The 17,846-nt window shown below is 33.2% G+C and overlaps 2 protein-coding genes across 3 annotated transcripts; one reads left to right on the forward strand and one right to left on the reverse strand.

The window, feature by feature from the left end:
• The first annotated feature begins 3,354 nt into the window (after positions 1-3,354).
• Positions 3,355-12,116, forward strand: LOC112506416 (long chain base biosynthesis protein 1-like). 2 transcript variants are annotated; one of them, XM_025110431.1, is made up of 13 exons: positions 3,355-3,436; positions 5,799-6,059; positions 6,145-6,239; positions 6,309-6,400; positions 7,409-7,502; positions 7,646-7,718; positions 7,827-7,959; positions 8,486-8,660; positions 9,240-9,380; positions 9,472-9,567; positions 10,091-10,232; positions 10,560-10,687; positions 11,750-12,116. In XM_025110431.1, exons 2-13 carry the CDS (start codon positions 5,936-5,938, stop codon positions 11,924-11,926), a joined length of 1,470 nt encoding a protein of 489 aa, XP_024966199.1. In that variant the 5' UTR covers positions 3,355-3,436; positions 5,799-5,935; the 3' UTR covers positions 11,927-12,116. The 2 variants fall into 2 exon arrangements, with proteins under 2 accessions (XP_024966199.1, XP_024966200.1); XM_025110432.1 differs by having other exon boundaries at positions 10,178-10,232.
• A 251-nt stretch (positions 12,117-12,367) lies between these two features.
• LOC112506415 (probable clathrin assembly protein At4g32285) lies at positions 12,368-15,394 on the reverse strand. Its single transcript, XM_025110430.1, has 2 exons — positions 15,314-15,394; positions 12,368-14,347 (listed from the first exon to the last, which is right to left on the reverse strand). Exon 2 carries the CDS (start codon positions 14,283-14,285, stop codon positions 12,501-12,503), a length of 1,785 nt encoding a protein of 594 aa, XP_024966198.1. The 5' UTR covers positions 14,286-14,347; positions 15,314-15,394; the 3' UTR covers positions 12,368-12,500.
• Between the last annotated feature and the right edge of the window lie 2,452 nt (positions 15,395-17,846).

The following is a 17,846-nucleotide window of genomic DNA, read 5'->3' on the forward strand; positions in this document are numbered from 1 at the left end:
TGCATAATTTACTTGTAATCTGAAATTTTAAGTAATATGCATCAATGTACAGTACTTCATGCATAAAAAATAGTTTTTAAGAGTTTTTGTCAAATGCTTTATAATATAGTATAGATAGGTTAATAGAAAACTAAGCTGAAGATTATATGTGTGTAATTTAGCTTGCTGAATCACCCATTATTTATATAAAAAAATTTCACTTCACCCTAAATAATATCTTCATTTCAATACAAAAAATCTGATATATAAAGTTAGATTAGACAACGTACTGCAACAATTGAAATTTGGTCAAATTATTTCAATGGTTGAGATTTACTCTCCACATATATGAAAAGTCTGATAAGATCCTTCTGAAAATTCTGATAAAAAACAGAGTTGACAACATACTGAAAATTCTGATAAGATTCTTATAAAAATTCTGATAAGAAAATATAATTGATAGCACATTGAAAAGGATTGGTTTTTCACTATAAAACTTGAAGCACGTTTATAAAAGGAAAATATCTTAACTTTCTTTTATATCTTTCTTGGTTGAGAAATATCAATCTTCATTTCATCCTCAAATGGTTGATAATTCGTATTTAGTCGATGAGACTTTTGATAATATTAATGTTGAACTAATAAGTGAGGCAATCAATCTAGCATAAAAAAATGGATAATTATATCCATAGTTATTTTTAAAACAACTGGGTATCTTATTGAGGTTCTATTCCTAGCCATATAATTATCAATCATGATCGGGAAAATGTTGATCGCAATCTCTTCATATGATTATTTTTCTGAAAATCCTCGATTTCTTGAGTCAATGTTTCGTAGACGATTCCAAATGAGTCATACTTTTTTTTTTTCGATGTTATACAAAGTCATGACAACCACTTTGTCTGATGAAGGGATGGATGCGGCAAACTTGGATTGTCTGGTTTACAAAAAGTAACTGTTGTATTTCGAATGTTGGCATATGGTGTCCCGCAAATTCTACAGACGAGTATATCGAAATAGGTCAATCCACGGTTTTAGAAGCTTTGAAACGATTTTGTCGTGCAACCGCATAAGTGTTTGGGGACCGGTATCCACGAACATCCAATGTTAATGATGTGCCATAACTACTCCAAATTGGAGAACAACGAGATTTCTAGAAATGTTGAGTAGTATAGATTGTATACATTGGAAATAGAATAATTGTCCAACGGGTTGCGGAGAACAATATTTCGGTCGTAGTAAATCTCTAAATATCATTCTGGAAGCTATAGTTGATTATGATCTTTGGATTTGACATGCATTTTTTTTATTGGGATCCAACAATAACATTAATGTGCTGGAGTCCTCCCATATCTTTTGCAAATCTTGTAGCATGTTGTGCTCCTCCTGCTAATTATGTTATCAAATGAAAACCGTATCATGTGGGTTATTCGTTAGTTGATGACATATATCCAAAATGGATCGCTCTTATTTAATTTATTCATGATCCATGTGGCCCTAAAAAAATATTCTGCAATGAGACAAAAAGCATATAAACAACTTATAACATGCGTGTATAAGGGTGTGCTTGATATCTCGATCAACATGGTAAAATTTGAAAAAAAGAGAGCATATTTGATATATCATTGGATAACATGAAAAATGAAAATAAAAATAAAAATTAATGACTTCTAAAAATATAAATCTAACGTTTTATTAAACAATTTATTTTATTTTCAATTTCATTTAAAGGTTTTACGGGAACCGGGTGTTTGAGATTGCTTATTTGAAATAATTTATGTTTTTCTATAAAAGCAGTTATCAATCTATATATATATATATATATATTAAAGGAGAAACCAAGGTTGATGACATGGCTTCTCCTAAATGTTAGAAACTTATTTATCTTTTTTTTCATTCATCATTTTTTAATCTTTTTTTTTTAATTTTTATAAACATTGATTATTCATTTACGTTTACATTTAACATAATCCTTTCATTTTCCCTAACTTTTCTTCATGAATTGTTCATCATTCAATCTATTTTTCTCTATCTCCATCTCTTGGTTTTTCTCTCACACCCTCTCAACTTCTATCTCAATCCTATACATCTCTAAATTTATTTTCTTTCTCTTTGGTTTTTCTTCTATTTTACTATTAATGATATTCATAGGTTTTTTTTTGTTTTTTTCACTTCTCCCGTAATTTTATGTATGTTTGTATCGTTATTTAGATTGCATTATAGTTTTTATGCATTATGTCATGAAGATTTGAAGAAGTTTTCAAGTTCAATATTTGATTTTTTTTGTTGCATTATAAGGTAATAATTTTATATTGATTTGTTTCATGATTTTGATTGCATTATAATTTTATTTATATTTGTATCGTGATTTTTGTTTGCAATATAACTCTTATGTATTAGGCAATGATAAAAAAATATTCAAGTTCACTATGTAATTTTTACTTATGTTGAACGTTTTTTGGTTTGCAGGTTTTCGAGTTCTTTAACGTTTATATATCAAGTCTTTAAAATTTGAAGTTTTCAAGTTTGGGTTGTGGGAATTTATGATTATGATCTAAGGTAAGAATTTTATGCAAGTTTGTTTTGTAATTTAGAGTGTATTATAATGTTATGTATGTTTGTATCAAGATTTTGATTGGATTATATTTTTAAGTATGTTCTTATCGTAAGTTTAGTCGTATTATAATTTTATGTATGTTCATGTTGTGATTTTGATTGCATTATAATTTTATCTATTGGGTTATAAAGATTTGAAGCCTTAAGTTTGGTATGTAATTTTTTACATATCGTATAATTAGTCTATTCACTATTGTGTTTTTAAAGTCAAGGTGTGTGTTGAGGATGAAAAATGGTACATGTACATCATCCTTTGAAGGAGACATATATTTACGTGGAGTATTTTTTATTCTTGAGTTTGTATCAAATTTCTTAATATTCCCGTTATTATTATTACTCATTTTATTTAGTTTTACATCCTTATTACTAAACAAATCTCTCTCTTTCAAAAAAAAAATATATATATATATATATATATGTAAATATTAAAATTTCACTAACTATATTTTAGTTAACTTTTTTCGAATTATTTGAATATAATTTGTTGATGATTCTATTAATAATTAATATATATTTATATAGACAATCATCAGATCATTAATCAAAGTACTCATACTACTGCACAACATGCTGTTCTCATACTAATTTATTATAAATAAAAAATGTTTAACTTCTTTAAAAACTTCCTATTGTTGTTTTGACACCGATATAAATTATTTGTCCAAAACACTTAAAATTACTCATTACTGATTACAGACGTGAATAAGTTGTCCAAACACCTCTGTATCATAACATCATTTGTAACACCCTTTTTATAACATATAACATATGATACATAAACTAATCCCTAGTCAATTCCAGGCTATCGCTTCTTCCCCAGTTTCAATCTCGATCTCTCCAGGTACGATTTCTTAACCTTGATTTTCGATTTTAATTTCGATTTCGATTTCGATTTCTCAGCTTCTTTGATTTCGAGTTTCATGGTCTTCGATTTCAACTTCCATGGTTTTCTGAGTTCTATGGTTTTCGATTTCCTATGGACCAACAATATATGGGTGAGATGGGGTGGGACCCAACGATATATGATGCTACTATGAATTCTGTTTGCCATGGTTTTTGATTTCCCCTGTTTCTATTTCATTATTGAATATATGATGCTACTGTGAATTTTGTTTTCCATGGTTTTTGAGTTCCATGCTACTGTGAATTTCGTTTCTATTTCATTATTGAATATATGATGCTACTGTGGATTTTGACTATTGTTTTGTTTTATGAATTTGTAGTAATGGAACAGAATCACTTGGTTGTACTCTTTAACTTATGGAATATTTACATTCAAATGGTGTCCCTTACGTTTTTGTTAATTGAATTGGAGAATATGCATAATGAATGAGAAACTTTGGGCCAAAGAACATTCACTAAACTCCAAATGAAATCAACCGAAATACAACTTATTATACGGTAAAGTGATGCAAACTGTATAAATGAGTTGCGAATGGATATAAATGCTTTTGAAATAGTGTGTGATTTGTTTAAAACTCGTTGGATTATTAGATTATGGTAATATGGCAATCGATGAGCAAGTTGCTATATCTATAAACATATTAGCCCGCACATTAAGAATAGAGCTATCCAAGTTAGGTTCTATAGGTCGGGGAAACAATAAGTCGGTATGTTCATTGAGTGTTGTGTGCTATATTGTGTTTGGAAGACGTGTTTCTTGTCAAACCAACTCCTATAGAGGATGAATGTATGGATTCACGATGGAAATGGTTTAAGGTAATTATTGTAATATTACTTATACATTACATAATGTAACGTCCATCTTTTAGCTAAAATCTATTTATTTTTTGTGTATAGGGTTGTCTAGGAGCAATAGATGGAACTTATATTGAAGTAACTGTACCAAAGTCCCATACCTGATCCATAGAGTTATTACTTTATGACTATCTACTAATAAGTTTCCATTACAAAATTGATGAATTTTGTCCATTATAAAGAAACAAATCCTCATTTCCAACACATGACCACTTGCTTCATTTTGACCAAAGGCTACTGATTGTACAAAATTGATAAACCCATGATACATGATAATAATGGTTTACGATCAATCAACAAGTAGAAGATACAAATGTTCAGATCTGGATTAAGATGGACGATTTCATACTTAGAGCCTGTTTGCTAGCAGCTTAATGAGCTTAATTGGGACTTGCAGCTTATTCAGCCAACACTTCTATGACTGTTTGGTAGTGGCTTAATGATATAGAAAGTGGCTTATTTGATAAGCTTTATACCGACCTAATAAAAAACACGCCCTTCTCATCTATGAAAAAAATCCTCCCAAACAAAACCTTCCCAATTGATATAGACAAATTAATCATCACAGACAACTTTATCCATATAGAAGTATAGAACTTAATGGAAAACCAACCAAACAATCTTAATAACAACAATAATATTGATCATGATTAATAATAGAAATGTCAAAAGTATCTTATTGAACTTACTGCAAGTTGAATGAATTGAAGAATAAATTCTCATCATTGTTGTTGTTTTTGCTAAATAAGTATGAAATCGTCCAGCTTAATCCACATATGAACATTTGTATCTTCTAATTGTTGATTCGATCGTGAACCATTGTTATTATGTATGATGAATTTATCAATTCTGTAAGATCAGTAGAGCCTTTGGTCGAAATGAACCAAGTGGTTTTGTGTTGAAAGTTAGGATTTGTTTATTTGTAATCAACAAAATTCATCAATTTTGTAATAGAAACTTATTTGTAGATAGCCATAAAGTAATAACACTGTGGATCTGGTATCCTGCTCCCATATCCATATGTGAAGTAGCTTAAAATTTAGTAATATCCTAATACTTCTATGTAATTGCTCTATGGCACATATAAACTCTCAAATTTCAATTACCGTTCTATTGAATGCATTTATGATTGTTTTCTCTCTATTTCAATCTTTTTTCTTTAGGGTGGATCTATTTTAGCTATTAAGAATAAAGTAAATTGGACTAAACTAATACTCCATCTGACATTGTTAATTGTGGTGCTTTGACATTGTTTGTCTACATACTCTTTTTGGTCTTGAAACTGATAAATATGTTCTGATTTTTGAGATAGAATCTAGTAATTATATCAGAAAGTATAACAAGTACCCTGAATACAAAATGAATAGCTATAATTTTGTTATTGAATAGATGTCTTGTCTCTTAATACTTATATTCCATATACTAACCATCATTGGGTTATACAGTATCCTTGGGCCCATAGCTTGTACCTACCGTTTGCATCCAAATAAATTTGTTGACTACTGTCGGGAACCGAGGTCGTTTTTCGGGTATATTGCACTAAAAAGGAGACGCCTTTCCTGCATGAGATCTTAATTGCAAGATGGACTTGACAAGTTATGTTCCAACTGTCTTAATGAATTCTTTGAAAAATGCATCCGAACTGATCACATTTGCATATGATGTGCCTTTTGCTCGAGCTGTTGTTTTTGGAGTGCACATTGGAGGTATGTTTTTGATAGAAGTCTTTGTTAATTGGCCACTATAGGTTATAATACTGAGGTTGACCTTTTCTTTTTTGTTGACTTATAGGCCATCTATTTGTGGAAGGTCTACTCCTAGTAGTTATCATCTTCTTACTATCTCAGAAGAGTTACAAGCCACCAAAACGCCCTTTAACGACCAAGGTTTGACTCTGTTTTTTTTTACTTGATGTCTCATTTTGACTTTTTTAATTTGTTTTATGATGCTTGTAGGAGATAGATGAGCTTTGTGATGAATGGGTACCAGAGTCTCTTATCCCACCTGTAACAGAAGAGATGAAAAAGGAAGTTCCAGTACTATTAAGGTCTCTCTCCCTCTTTCTTTCTTCCTCTACAAACACATACACATATATACATACATATACACATGTATATAGGGTTGGGTTCCGGTGAGGGGAAGTTACGGTGAGAAGCGTAAGAAGAGATCTCCACCCTTGGATCAATCCTAATTGAATGCCAACACTAATGAGGTACACCGAGGTGCATCGGATCAATTCCCTTCTAAAGCTTAATTCATGGGTGGGCATGAAATTAAAAGTGATCAAGGGTTCAGATCTATTCTTACGCTTCTCAACATAACTTCCCTTCTCACACGATCCTTCACCTATGTATGTATGTATATATATGTGTGTGTACATATATGCTTACATACATACAAACGTATCTGGATACATGTGTGTATACAGACACACACATATATACATTTGTATGCTTGTACATATATTATACACACATACATACACACACGTTTACACATACATATATATACATACACACACATACTTAGACATATACATACATAGTTCCCTTTCAGTTCTAGGGCCACTGTGCTAAAACAAACGATACCCTTAGACTCTTTTTGGGTCAAATGGACATATATCCAAATTTCTGTCATGAATATTTTGATTAGTAACTATAGTAGGATCTATGGTGCCTACCACATTTATATAAATATGTTACATATCAATTTTGAATTTGAGAAAAATTGGCTTGACTTGATGCCATTTGTGTACACCATTTACCTTTGTTCTCCATTTTCTCCGTTTTATTGGTCCGATCTCATCACATCTTCATTTCTCCTCTCACCATGTAAGACAAAATGAAAATGTTGAATGTTAAAAGACCTAAACAAAGTTATCCAAGCATGTGGGTGACAAGATATGAAATTGCACATTGTCTTTTTAGCTTAAAATTTTCAAAATCATCTATTTGTGATCCGTTCATGTAATATTCTGAAATTTTTTATATGCCAACCATACAAACACAAAACATATATTACACATACATCATTGTAATAGTTGCACTACATCCAGTGCTGCAGGACCACATACAATAATCAATGGCAAAGAAGTGGTTAATTTTGCTTCAGCGAATTACCTAGGATTAATGGGACACGAGAAGTTACTTGTAAGTAACCTGGCTCTGTTATGTAACATAATTGTTTGTGTATGGTTTTATTTATATAATTTCGATATGGCAGGAATCATGTACTTCTTCCCTGGAGAATATTGTTTGTGTATAGTTTTATTTATATAATTTCGATATGGCAGGAATCATGTACTTCTTCCCTGGAGAAATATGGTGTTGGTTCTTGTGGTCCTCGTCAATTTTATGGGACCATTGGTATAAAGCTACTAGCAATGCAAATAATCTTCTTTTTAAACTATAAAGTGCTTGTAAGTTTTCGAGAGCCTCTGGAGATACTCTTTTGACTTTTTCTCTCTTATCTAGATGTTCATCTTGACTGCGAAACCAGAATAGCAGAGTTTTTGGGAACTCCTGATTCCATACTATATTCTTATGGACTCTCAACTATGTTCAGTGCAATTCCAGCATTTTGTAAGAAAGGAGATATTGTTATTGTGTAAGTATACATTCTTTCGCTATTTGATATTTTGCTCTTCGCTGAGTTGGACTACCTCCATCCCAAAATTTAAGATACAATTTGACTTTGAAGTTATCCCGTTTTCTTTTTGGATCTAAAACTGTTATTACTTGTTAGTAGTACTTTTATAGTCATAAGATAGTACCTTCTTTTCCTCCAAGACTATGAATTCTGAATCCAATAAAGTAATTTGGCTGACTATAAAGTCAATTATTTCAACATTTTGGCCTAGGAGTATGTAGTATCGGAGGGTAAGATACTTGGGCCAAAAGAATTTTTCTTATTGTTAACAGTTAGCAAATGAGCCACGAGACCAGTGGCCTACCTACTAAATAAAATGACGTAAACAAATAAATACTCTCATATAATCACGGAATGACACCTTTTACAGACCTACCATTTTTCACTATATCTATCTGAACTTGGGATTAACAAACATCGCTTGCAAGTTTTGAAGCTCTACGTATAATAATCTCTCTTATACAAGTTCAATTTGTTATTCTAGAGACGAAGGCGTTCACTGGGGGATACAGAATGGTTTATACTTGTCAAGAAGCACTATCGTATATTTCAAGCACAACAACATGGAGTCTCTACGAAGTACACTAGAGAAAGTCACTCAAGACAATAAGCGAGCTAAGAAACTGAGACGCTACATCGTTGTGGAAGCTGTATATCAGGTATTTTTAGTAAATTATGATTATGGTTTTTTTAATTGAACTCGGTTCTGATTTACTTGGCCACTGGACTAGCAGTAAGCTCATAGGTTTTACTCACAGTCCATGGGGAGAACTAAAGTTGGCTTGTTAAACTCATTATTGTAGAAATAAGGATATGGGTGCATCTGAGGAGAGCAGAGTCGTTTTGGCCCATAAAACAATACGCAGGCTCGGTACCAACTCATGGCTTGCAATGCTTAAATTGGCTCCTCTAAGGTTGATATGGGCCCATATAGAAGTAAAAAGTATAACACTTCAAATAAATAATTTTTTTCCAAAAAGTTACAATCATGAGTATTGAAGACGCTAAGACTCTTCAGCTAAAAAATTTATGTTGTGGTTTGTTTAAGCTTGAGCTTGGCTTGCCTAGCCAAATGCGATCACTTGGGCTAACGGCTAACCAAGCTTTTTGACAAGTTGGCTCATGAGCTAGCCCATCTTGTCTACATCCCTAAATATACACACACACACACACACATAGAGATAGAAACAGAGAGATAGTTTGTTATATTTTTTAATATAAATTATTGAAATGTTCAGAATTCTGGTCAAATTGCCCCACTGGATGAGATTATCCAACTGAAGGAGAAGTACAAGTTTCGTGTTCTATTAGATGAGAGCAACTCTTTTGGTGTGCTTGGCAAATCTGGTAGAGGTCTAACTGAACACTACCATGTTCCGGTATTTACTCTCTCTTTCTCTCTCCTTGGCTTCTAAGCGTTCATTATTCTGTTTGAAGTAGAAAAGGGTGATATTGGTCTTATTATTGCAGATCGATAAAATAGATATAATAACTGCCGCCATGGGACATGCATTGGCCTCAGAAGGTGGATTTTGCACCGGAAGTCACAGAGTCATTGATCACCAAGTATGTACAAGTACCCTTACATTCATTATATCAACTTAAAACATACATGTTTGACATTTGAGGTCAATGGGACTATCTTTAACTTCGAAATGACTATGGGTTTGTTAAAGTTCAAGAAAGATGCTCATAAATACATCAAACTTTGTGACACACCACAAATGGAACAAATGTGCTCTATTTTTCCAATTTGAAACTGAAAACTCATAAGCATACCTCTTTAGGGTGCGTTTGTTAAGTGGAACAGGATAGTATAAAAACTTGTTTTCCCACGTTTGGCATGACATTAGACTGGACAGGACAAGAGGTGAGCGGGACAAAAATGCATTTTTGCAATAAAACTCTGGGGGATGGTAAATTACAAAAATACCCATGTCAAATTGAAACTCGAAAACTTTTCACAGTTCTTTCATCCACCTACCTCACTCTTGCCCATCCTTTTCCGCATACCAAACTCAACTTAGGGGAAAGGCAGTATGTTAGGACTGATGTTCCAAAGCTCATAAACTGCCCCCTGTTTCTGTAGCGCCTCAGCAGCTCTGGTTATGTCTTTTCTGCATCTCTGCCCCCATACTTGGCAAGTGCTGCAATTGCTGCTATTGATGTCATACAGGAAAATCCTCAACTCATAACAAAGTTGAGAGATAATTCCAAAACATTAAGCGCAGGTTTGTGTCTCCATCATTAATACGAATTGCTCCTTTTGTCTGATAAAGATTATAGTATTTCGTATTTTCGGATCTCCCATGAAAATTGCAATAATTCCTTTTGAGTGGCAAAATTATATTGATCATAACAGCTCCAGATGATCCTCACTATTTTGTCTTCATATTGAAGAGGTTTTACCACATTCTTTGACTAATATTGACAGCATTACAATTTTCATGGGATATACCACATAACGAATTCTTGCATATGATTTTGTACCAGATTTGATGCTAAAAACTTGCCCCATTTAGTACATGTTTCAATAGGACCTAATAATATGATTGCAGGATTGTCGGGAATACCAGGCCTGGAACTTGCAAGCGATTTCATGTCACCCCTTGTTTTCCTCAAACTACAAAAACCCACAGGGTCCTTGAAGAGCGATCTTCAATTGCTCGAAGATCTTGCTGATCGTGTAAGTGTTGTTAAGCAAGATGCATTGTTGGATCATGTCATACAAAATAAGTGTCCGTATTTCTATTTTAGTTTGTTCCTCCACTTTCAAAAGGAAGTTTCCACTTTCCAATTCCGCTCTTAATTATCAGATTGAGATGTTTGCTCTTTCTATTATTAAGGGTAAAATTGTCATTTAGTCAAGGGAAAAGTTCAAAAAACTCAACGAACTATCACATTTTGAGTGATTAAGTCCCAAACTATTTTTTTAACCAAAAAATCCTTATAACTTTTTGAAATCGAACAAATAAATCCTTGAACTTATTAAAAGAAAAAGAACCCAACGAACTTTCATATTTTGAGAAATTAAATCTTTCAACAATTTTTTGAATGTATAAATCATTACACTTATAAAACGAAAGAAATATATCATTTCTCTTTCCATGTATCACAAATCAGTAGAAAAGTCCAACGAACCAACAGAACGGAAAAATACACTATTTCTATTAACCATTATTTATTTTTCAGACTGAAATGATAATCGAAGGTGTTCAATATGATCTTGTGATTGTCATTTGAATCTGAGAAATAAATAATGTATCATGAAAATGGTATTAAGTCATTATTTTTTATTGGTTTATTGTACTTTAATACTGATATATTGATACATCGATAGAGAATTTTTCGTTTTATAAGTGTAAGGAATTGGTTCAAAATTTTGAATAAGAACTTAAATCATTCATATGAAAGTTCCTTGGGTTTCTTCGGTTTAAAAACGTTTAAAGGAATTGTTTGTTAAAAAAAGTTCAGTAACTTAATCACTCAAAATATGAATGTTTGTTGGATTTTTATTTAACTTTTCGCTTTAGTTAAATTGTGTACATTTTTCATTATGGATATTTATTTTCGGAAGGAGGGAGTACTGTAAGTGTTACCGATCCTGAAAGACTTGAATGCATCTTGTTTGTTTTGGTCCTTTTATCATTTTCATCTTCAGGGTCCGAGTTATAGATGGTGTAATAAGAAACGATGACGGGACCCATAAACGGAAGGAGATCTGTGTTAATGGTTACTTAAATTGCAGGTACTGAAGGAACACTCGGTTTTTGTAGCACCTTCAAAAAGATCGATGGTCGATAAATGCAATCTGCCCGTGGGGATCAGAATGTATGTCTCAGCTGCTCACACAGATTCCGATCTGCAGAAAGCATGCGAATCATTGAAGATTGTCGCGGCTTCGATATTTACGGATCAAAACTAAATACTACAACGTAATCACCTCTTTTGAACAGTTTTGTGAAAGAAAACAGAGCAGATACGATGAAAATGTGTTTTTTTTTGTTTTACCACTTCTTCACATGCTAGCTGGGTTTTGTTCATATGTCCTCTTAACTTTGGAAATTTCAGTTTAATTTTGTATTTTTTATTGATATTTTTCTGGTACTTCCTGCATCTTAACCAATTTATGATGGAAATTTTTTTATCTGTTTTCTTGAGAGATAAGGTACTGACCCAGTAAGCGAAATAATAATGCTGACCAAGCTATCTGCAAGACTGCAAAGCAGGATTAGTCGGCTCGCATAGTGGGTTGGATATCGAGGTTAATAAAAAAAAAATGCTGATCGAGCAAGTGTTCAGTCAGCACTATCAATCAAATCTATTGGTAAACCAGCTGATGCTTGATGCTAATTGAATCATCAGCAGTAGGTAAATAGACCCCAAGACTATCACAAATTCTCTTTTATACCGTCTTCTGAATAAAGAGCAAATGGCATATGAGGCAGTCTACAACGAGCATTAAAGCATGGAAATATTATTAATGCATAAAAACTAGATCAAAATTGGGCATAATAATACCCGTTTTGATACCCCATGCCACCACTGTAAGCAGCATTAATCTTGGCAAATGCCCCTTCACCTTGCATCCCACTGCTTCCATATAGATGCCATGCCTGTTGTTCCTGCATAAGCAAATTGTGCTTCTTCTCCATGTCGGCAATCTGCACGTATGATGGGGGCGGAATTGTGAGTGATGCTGCAAAAGGGTCTTGTGGGCCCACTGATTGTATGGTCCCATCCGGTGCCGGCAATGCTAACATGGGTGTTGCTGCCAGTCCGGGCATCACAAAGCTACTGGAACTGCCGCCACTCACCTGGCTATTGCTCATGTGTTGTCTCACTGCTCCGTGATCATACATACCGTTTAACAGTAAGGAATCAAGACCGCCTGCCATGTTAGCCTTCTGTTTCGGTAGATTACTAGCGGATTCCACCAGTGCCACTTCCCAATCGGCTTCTCCACCACCCTCTGCCGCCAGTATTTGCCACGCAGACGTCACTTCAGGCTCGGAGAAAGCTTCCCATGAACCATTGGTATTGACATTTGAAGGTGCAGAAAACAAAGAAAGTGCCAGTTTATTGCCATGAGCATCAGCTGACATAACATCATCCTTTAAATTCAACAGGTCTTCAGTTGGCTGGGGCGGCAGTGCGGCAGCCGGTGGTGGAGATGGTGGTGGATTGTGATTTTCAGGTGGAGGAAGTGCCTTTATTTCATTCATATTAGGTAATGTTTCACTTTCATTATCCAAACTCTCTATTTCCTTGTTTTTCTCCACATTCTTCTTTTCCCTCAAGACTCTCTCTAGTCCTCCCAAAAGTTCATCAGTTATCTTTTGCACCTTGGGGAACTCTGATGATCTAGCAACACCTAAATCCTTACACCAGCTATAAAAACCCACAATCTCATCAATTGTTTTTGCGGCATAAACAGATTCATCAAAAGCCTTGACGCCGATAGCATACTCCAGTTGTGAAAACCGATCAAGCAAAACTCCCAGGGCCTGAAACATATCAGCATAAACCCTAAAACTTTCCTTCAGAACAAGGTGTAGCGCAATAAGCACCATCCTACTATTTTTCACATTCCCAGTGGGCCTACAAGATAAGACCCGATCAAGAAGGCGAAGCAACTGATGTAATCTCTCTAAAACCTCCTCAGTCTTCATTTCCCATACCGAACTCACGACTTCTATGTCTTTCCTATCACCTTGCCTAACTGATTCTTTCAAATCATCATAGGATCTTGACACTTGATTAACTCTATACCCGTCTTCAAAACGTGAAGTGTCATTGATACCACTTAACTTTTGCTCAGATGCTATGAATTCAAGTTTCTGAGCAAGATACATAGCATAAGTTTTCACAAAAGCTGAATGCTCCCAAGAATTTGAGTGAGCCTCATCATGAAAGTCGGACATATTCAAAACCCTTGTCCCCTTTCGGCTCGCATACATTATTTCTTGACCAAATGCAGGCTCCCCATCAACCAACAATCTGTGTATAAGCATCAAGGCCTTCAATGCCACAATCCAATCATGCGTTTTACTCAATCGCTTAGAAAGAGTGTAAACACAGGCACTCACATAACTTCTAGAGTAAGATGTAAGGTTTAGGATCTCCCTTGTGTACTTCTCTTCAGCCGGTTCATTGTCGTGGCCTGTTGCTTTTACTATGAGCACCTCCAGATCCGGTGCTACATTGCCAGCAACTTTGGCAATGCTTATACTTGTTTGGTCTTTAACCACACCAATAGCCTTTCTAATAGTGCTTGAAGCCATAAAATGAAACCACCTATTACCCTGGTTACCACTGTTTATACCTCTAGTTTTAAAGCTTAAGACTGCAGAAAAAATCAATGAATAGCTTTGAGTATTGGAATCATCAATAAAATCTTAAAGCAGACAATTCATCCTCCATTTTTCAAGGTATAAACTAGTACTTTGGAAATTCACAACCAACCTTGGTTTATTTTAGATAAAAATCCATAATTTTCTATTTGTAGGATTAGTTATAGAGTTTTATGTAGTTATCAAAGGCCTCTCCAAAATGTAAAAATTCCATATTGCAAGCCTAATTTATTCCACTTGACCACAAAAGTCCAACTGCGTCTCTTTCTCTGGATAAAAGGAACAATAAGTACACTGAACCACATGGGTGCATGAATGTGGGGTAGATTAACATCAAGGGAAAGGCCATACAATTGTCTTTTTTCCAGGTTTTGTAGTTTTTTAAACAGTCACAAATACATATATGTTAACAGCGAGTTTCGAAGTAACAAGTACTGGTTAGAACCAAAGACCAATCATCGATGTGGTTTAATTTTGAAGGATTTAAGTTATCAATCTAGTTTCCCAATCTACTAAGCATTGTTTACTAGAACCGCAAGTGCCAAAAATGAGCGTAATCTTTCAATTTTTAGGAAAACTATATCAATTCAAAATTGAACCATGATGAAATGAGAAAACTAAACTGACTGAACCGTACAAAGTTAAACCTTGTGGATCGTTAAAAATCAGAAAACAGATGACTGATATATGTGTTTTGCCTAAAATTATCCAACAAGAAGATGATATGATATTAGTGTGTGTGTACCAGAATGTTCTAGTTGTCGTTGATACAGCTGATCGCTACTATATTCTCTAAATTCAACAAAATTGATGTTGAAACAGTCATTTAGGTTCCAATTACCATCAATTATTCTGACCATAGATACTGATACATAGCACTGTCTAATTTGATCCGCAAACTAAAAGCTAAATCATCAGAAAATTGATGCAATACATGCAAGTTTGATGATGAGACTTACCAATTGATTCTTGGATAGTCGGGATTGATTAAAATGGAGGAGGAAGCTCCAATGTTTAAGCTGATGAAAATGGATATGCACAACGAATCTGGTGAGAGGAGAGAGAGAATTGAAACCGCGTAAGAGAAATTGAGGATGAGAATGGAAACGGCAAATTGACGGTTTCTTGTTTTCTTAAAACCTCTGAATCATTCTTCGATCCCTTCATGGGGTTTTAATACTTTACTGCATCTTACATAATACCCCCTTAAAAATTCTATAACTCCATAAAAAGCCCTTATATAAATTTCAAATGTTTATTTTTTAGACTAAATTACGGACTTGGTCCCTATGGTTCTCTACATATCTATACTATATTATAAAACATTTGACTTAAATTCTTAAAAACTATTTTTTTTATGCATGAAGTACTGTATATTGATGCATATTACTTAAAATTCAAGATTACAAGTAAATTATGCATAAGTACAACTTATTAAAACTTCATGTTTGAATTCGTATGACTAACTGCGGATAAACATAATCAAATCTAGAATAAACATCTCATTTTAAAATATAAAAAATCTAAAATATAATTAGGATAATTATAGAGTTCTAACAAAATAATTAGTTATTATCTTTATAAGAAAATTATATTANAAAAATAAATTAAAGAAATTACAAAAAAATGAAAACTTTTAAATAGTTGATTTGATATTAACATTGATATTTTTTTTCAAAATTTTATGATAAATTCAAATTTATATTTTATTCAAAAATAAAATCATTATTTTTAAAAAAAACACATAAAATTGTATTATAACATCGACCGAGACAAATAATAAAAGAGAACATTAAAATCGAATGTATCTCGCTGTATTGTGCGAGTACCATTCAACTAATATATAATATGTATGGATGTATACACGAATATATATATATATATATATATACTATATTAAAAAGCATTTGACAAAAACTCTTAAAAACATTTTTATGCATGAAGTACTGTATATTGATGCATATTACTTAAAATTCAAGATTACAAGTAATTATGCATAAGTACAACTTATTAAAGCTCCATGTTTGAATTCGTGTAACTAACTGCGGATAAAAATAATCAAATAGAGGATAAACATATCATTTTAAAATATAAAAAATCTAAAATATAATTAAGATAATTATGAAGTTCTAACAAAATAATTAATTATTATCTTTATAAAAAAATTATATTATTAAACCAAATATAAATTACTTCCTTATTGAACCTAAATTAAATTATAATAAAAAAATTTGAATTAAAAATTACACAAAAAATAGGAAGTTTAAATAATTAATTTGATACTAATATCGATATCTTTTTGTCAAATTTTTATGATATTTTCAAATTTATATTTTATTCAAAAATAAAAACATTATTGTTTTTTTTTTCAAAATCACATAAGACCATACTATAACATCGACTGAGATAAAGAATAAAATGAAATATTAAAATCAAGATGTATCTCGCTGTTTTACACGAGTACCCTTCTAGTATATATATAAAGAGAAGCCGGGGGGGGGGGAAATTTGATTGCAAAGTGGGGACGAACGAGAGCCAGCATTGTAGAGAAACAAATTACACCAAAAAACGATTGCTTTATTTAGAGGTGATCATTTGCGGAAGTTCGATTCGTGTCTAACTTGTTTTTTTTGTCCAACGGGCCTAATATTGTAAACTCAAACTCTTTTTTTGGGTCTTATAAACGGGTCGGGCTTGCCCACGGACTAACAGGCCTAAAAAGTGTAAATCTTATAAATATATAAACTTGATCGCTAGCAATTAATTACCAAATGTAGAACAAAAGAGTGTAACTCTTATAAATCTATAAACTTGAAACGTCCAACTTGTAATCGAGAGTTTGGAGTAAGCGAGGAGCAACAATGAATCATAGGGCAATCGACGAGATGAACAGGGGAATGAGAGGGTGGGAATGACAATCTAGGAACATAGACGCCTCTGAATGGTTTGGGGTAGCCTAACATGAATAAACGTTCAAGGCCTTATTGAATGATTCAGAATTGAACCTCAGGTAAACAAACAACCCTTTAGCTTTTTGGGTTCTCAAGAATAACCAAAAAGTTCTCATCTTATAACTTTAATAATTTAATTTTAAAACATACTAGTATAACTTTAATTAATGGTAAAAAAATATTAATTGTAAAATATAAACGAGCTGGACCGACCTATTCATATTTACTTTTATATTGTTCATGTCCGCCCGTTAATTTTAACGAACAAACCCGGGTCTGTCCATTTTCTCGATGAATTTGTTAAAGAATCTCAGGGGCTGTTTGTTTGCCTCTTAATGGTGACATTAAGAGGCAGCCTCTTAATCGGTAAGAGGCGGAGGTTGTTTGGCAAAAAAAATAGAACCTCTTAATGGTGACAATTGGCTCTTAACCATTTTGCATCCTATACCTCACTAAACCATTCAGATGTTGATTTTTCCAACTATGCCCTCCCTTCTTCCCCCCTCCATCACCGTCTTCTCCCCCCCATCACCGTCTTCTC

The sequence above is a fragment of the Cynara cardunculus genome (genome assembly GCF_001531365.2).
Source record: "Cynara cardunculus var. scolymus isolate 2C chromosome LG 2, CcrdV1, whole genome shotgun sequence".
NCBI lineage: Eukaryota > Viridiplantae > Streptophyta > Magnoliopsida > Asterales > Asteraceae > Cynara > Cynara cardunculus.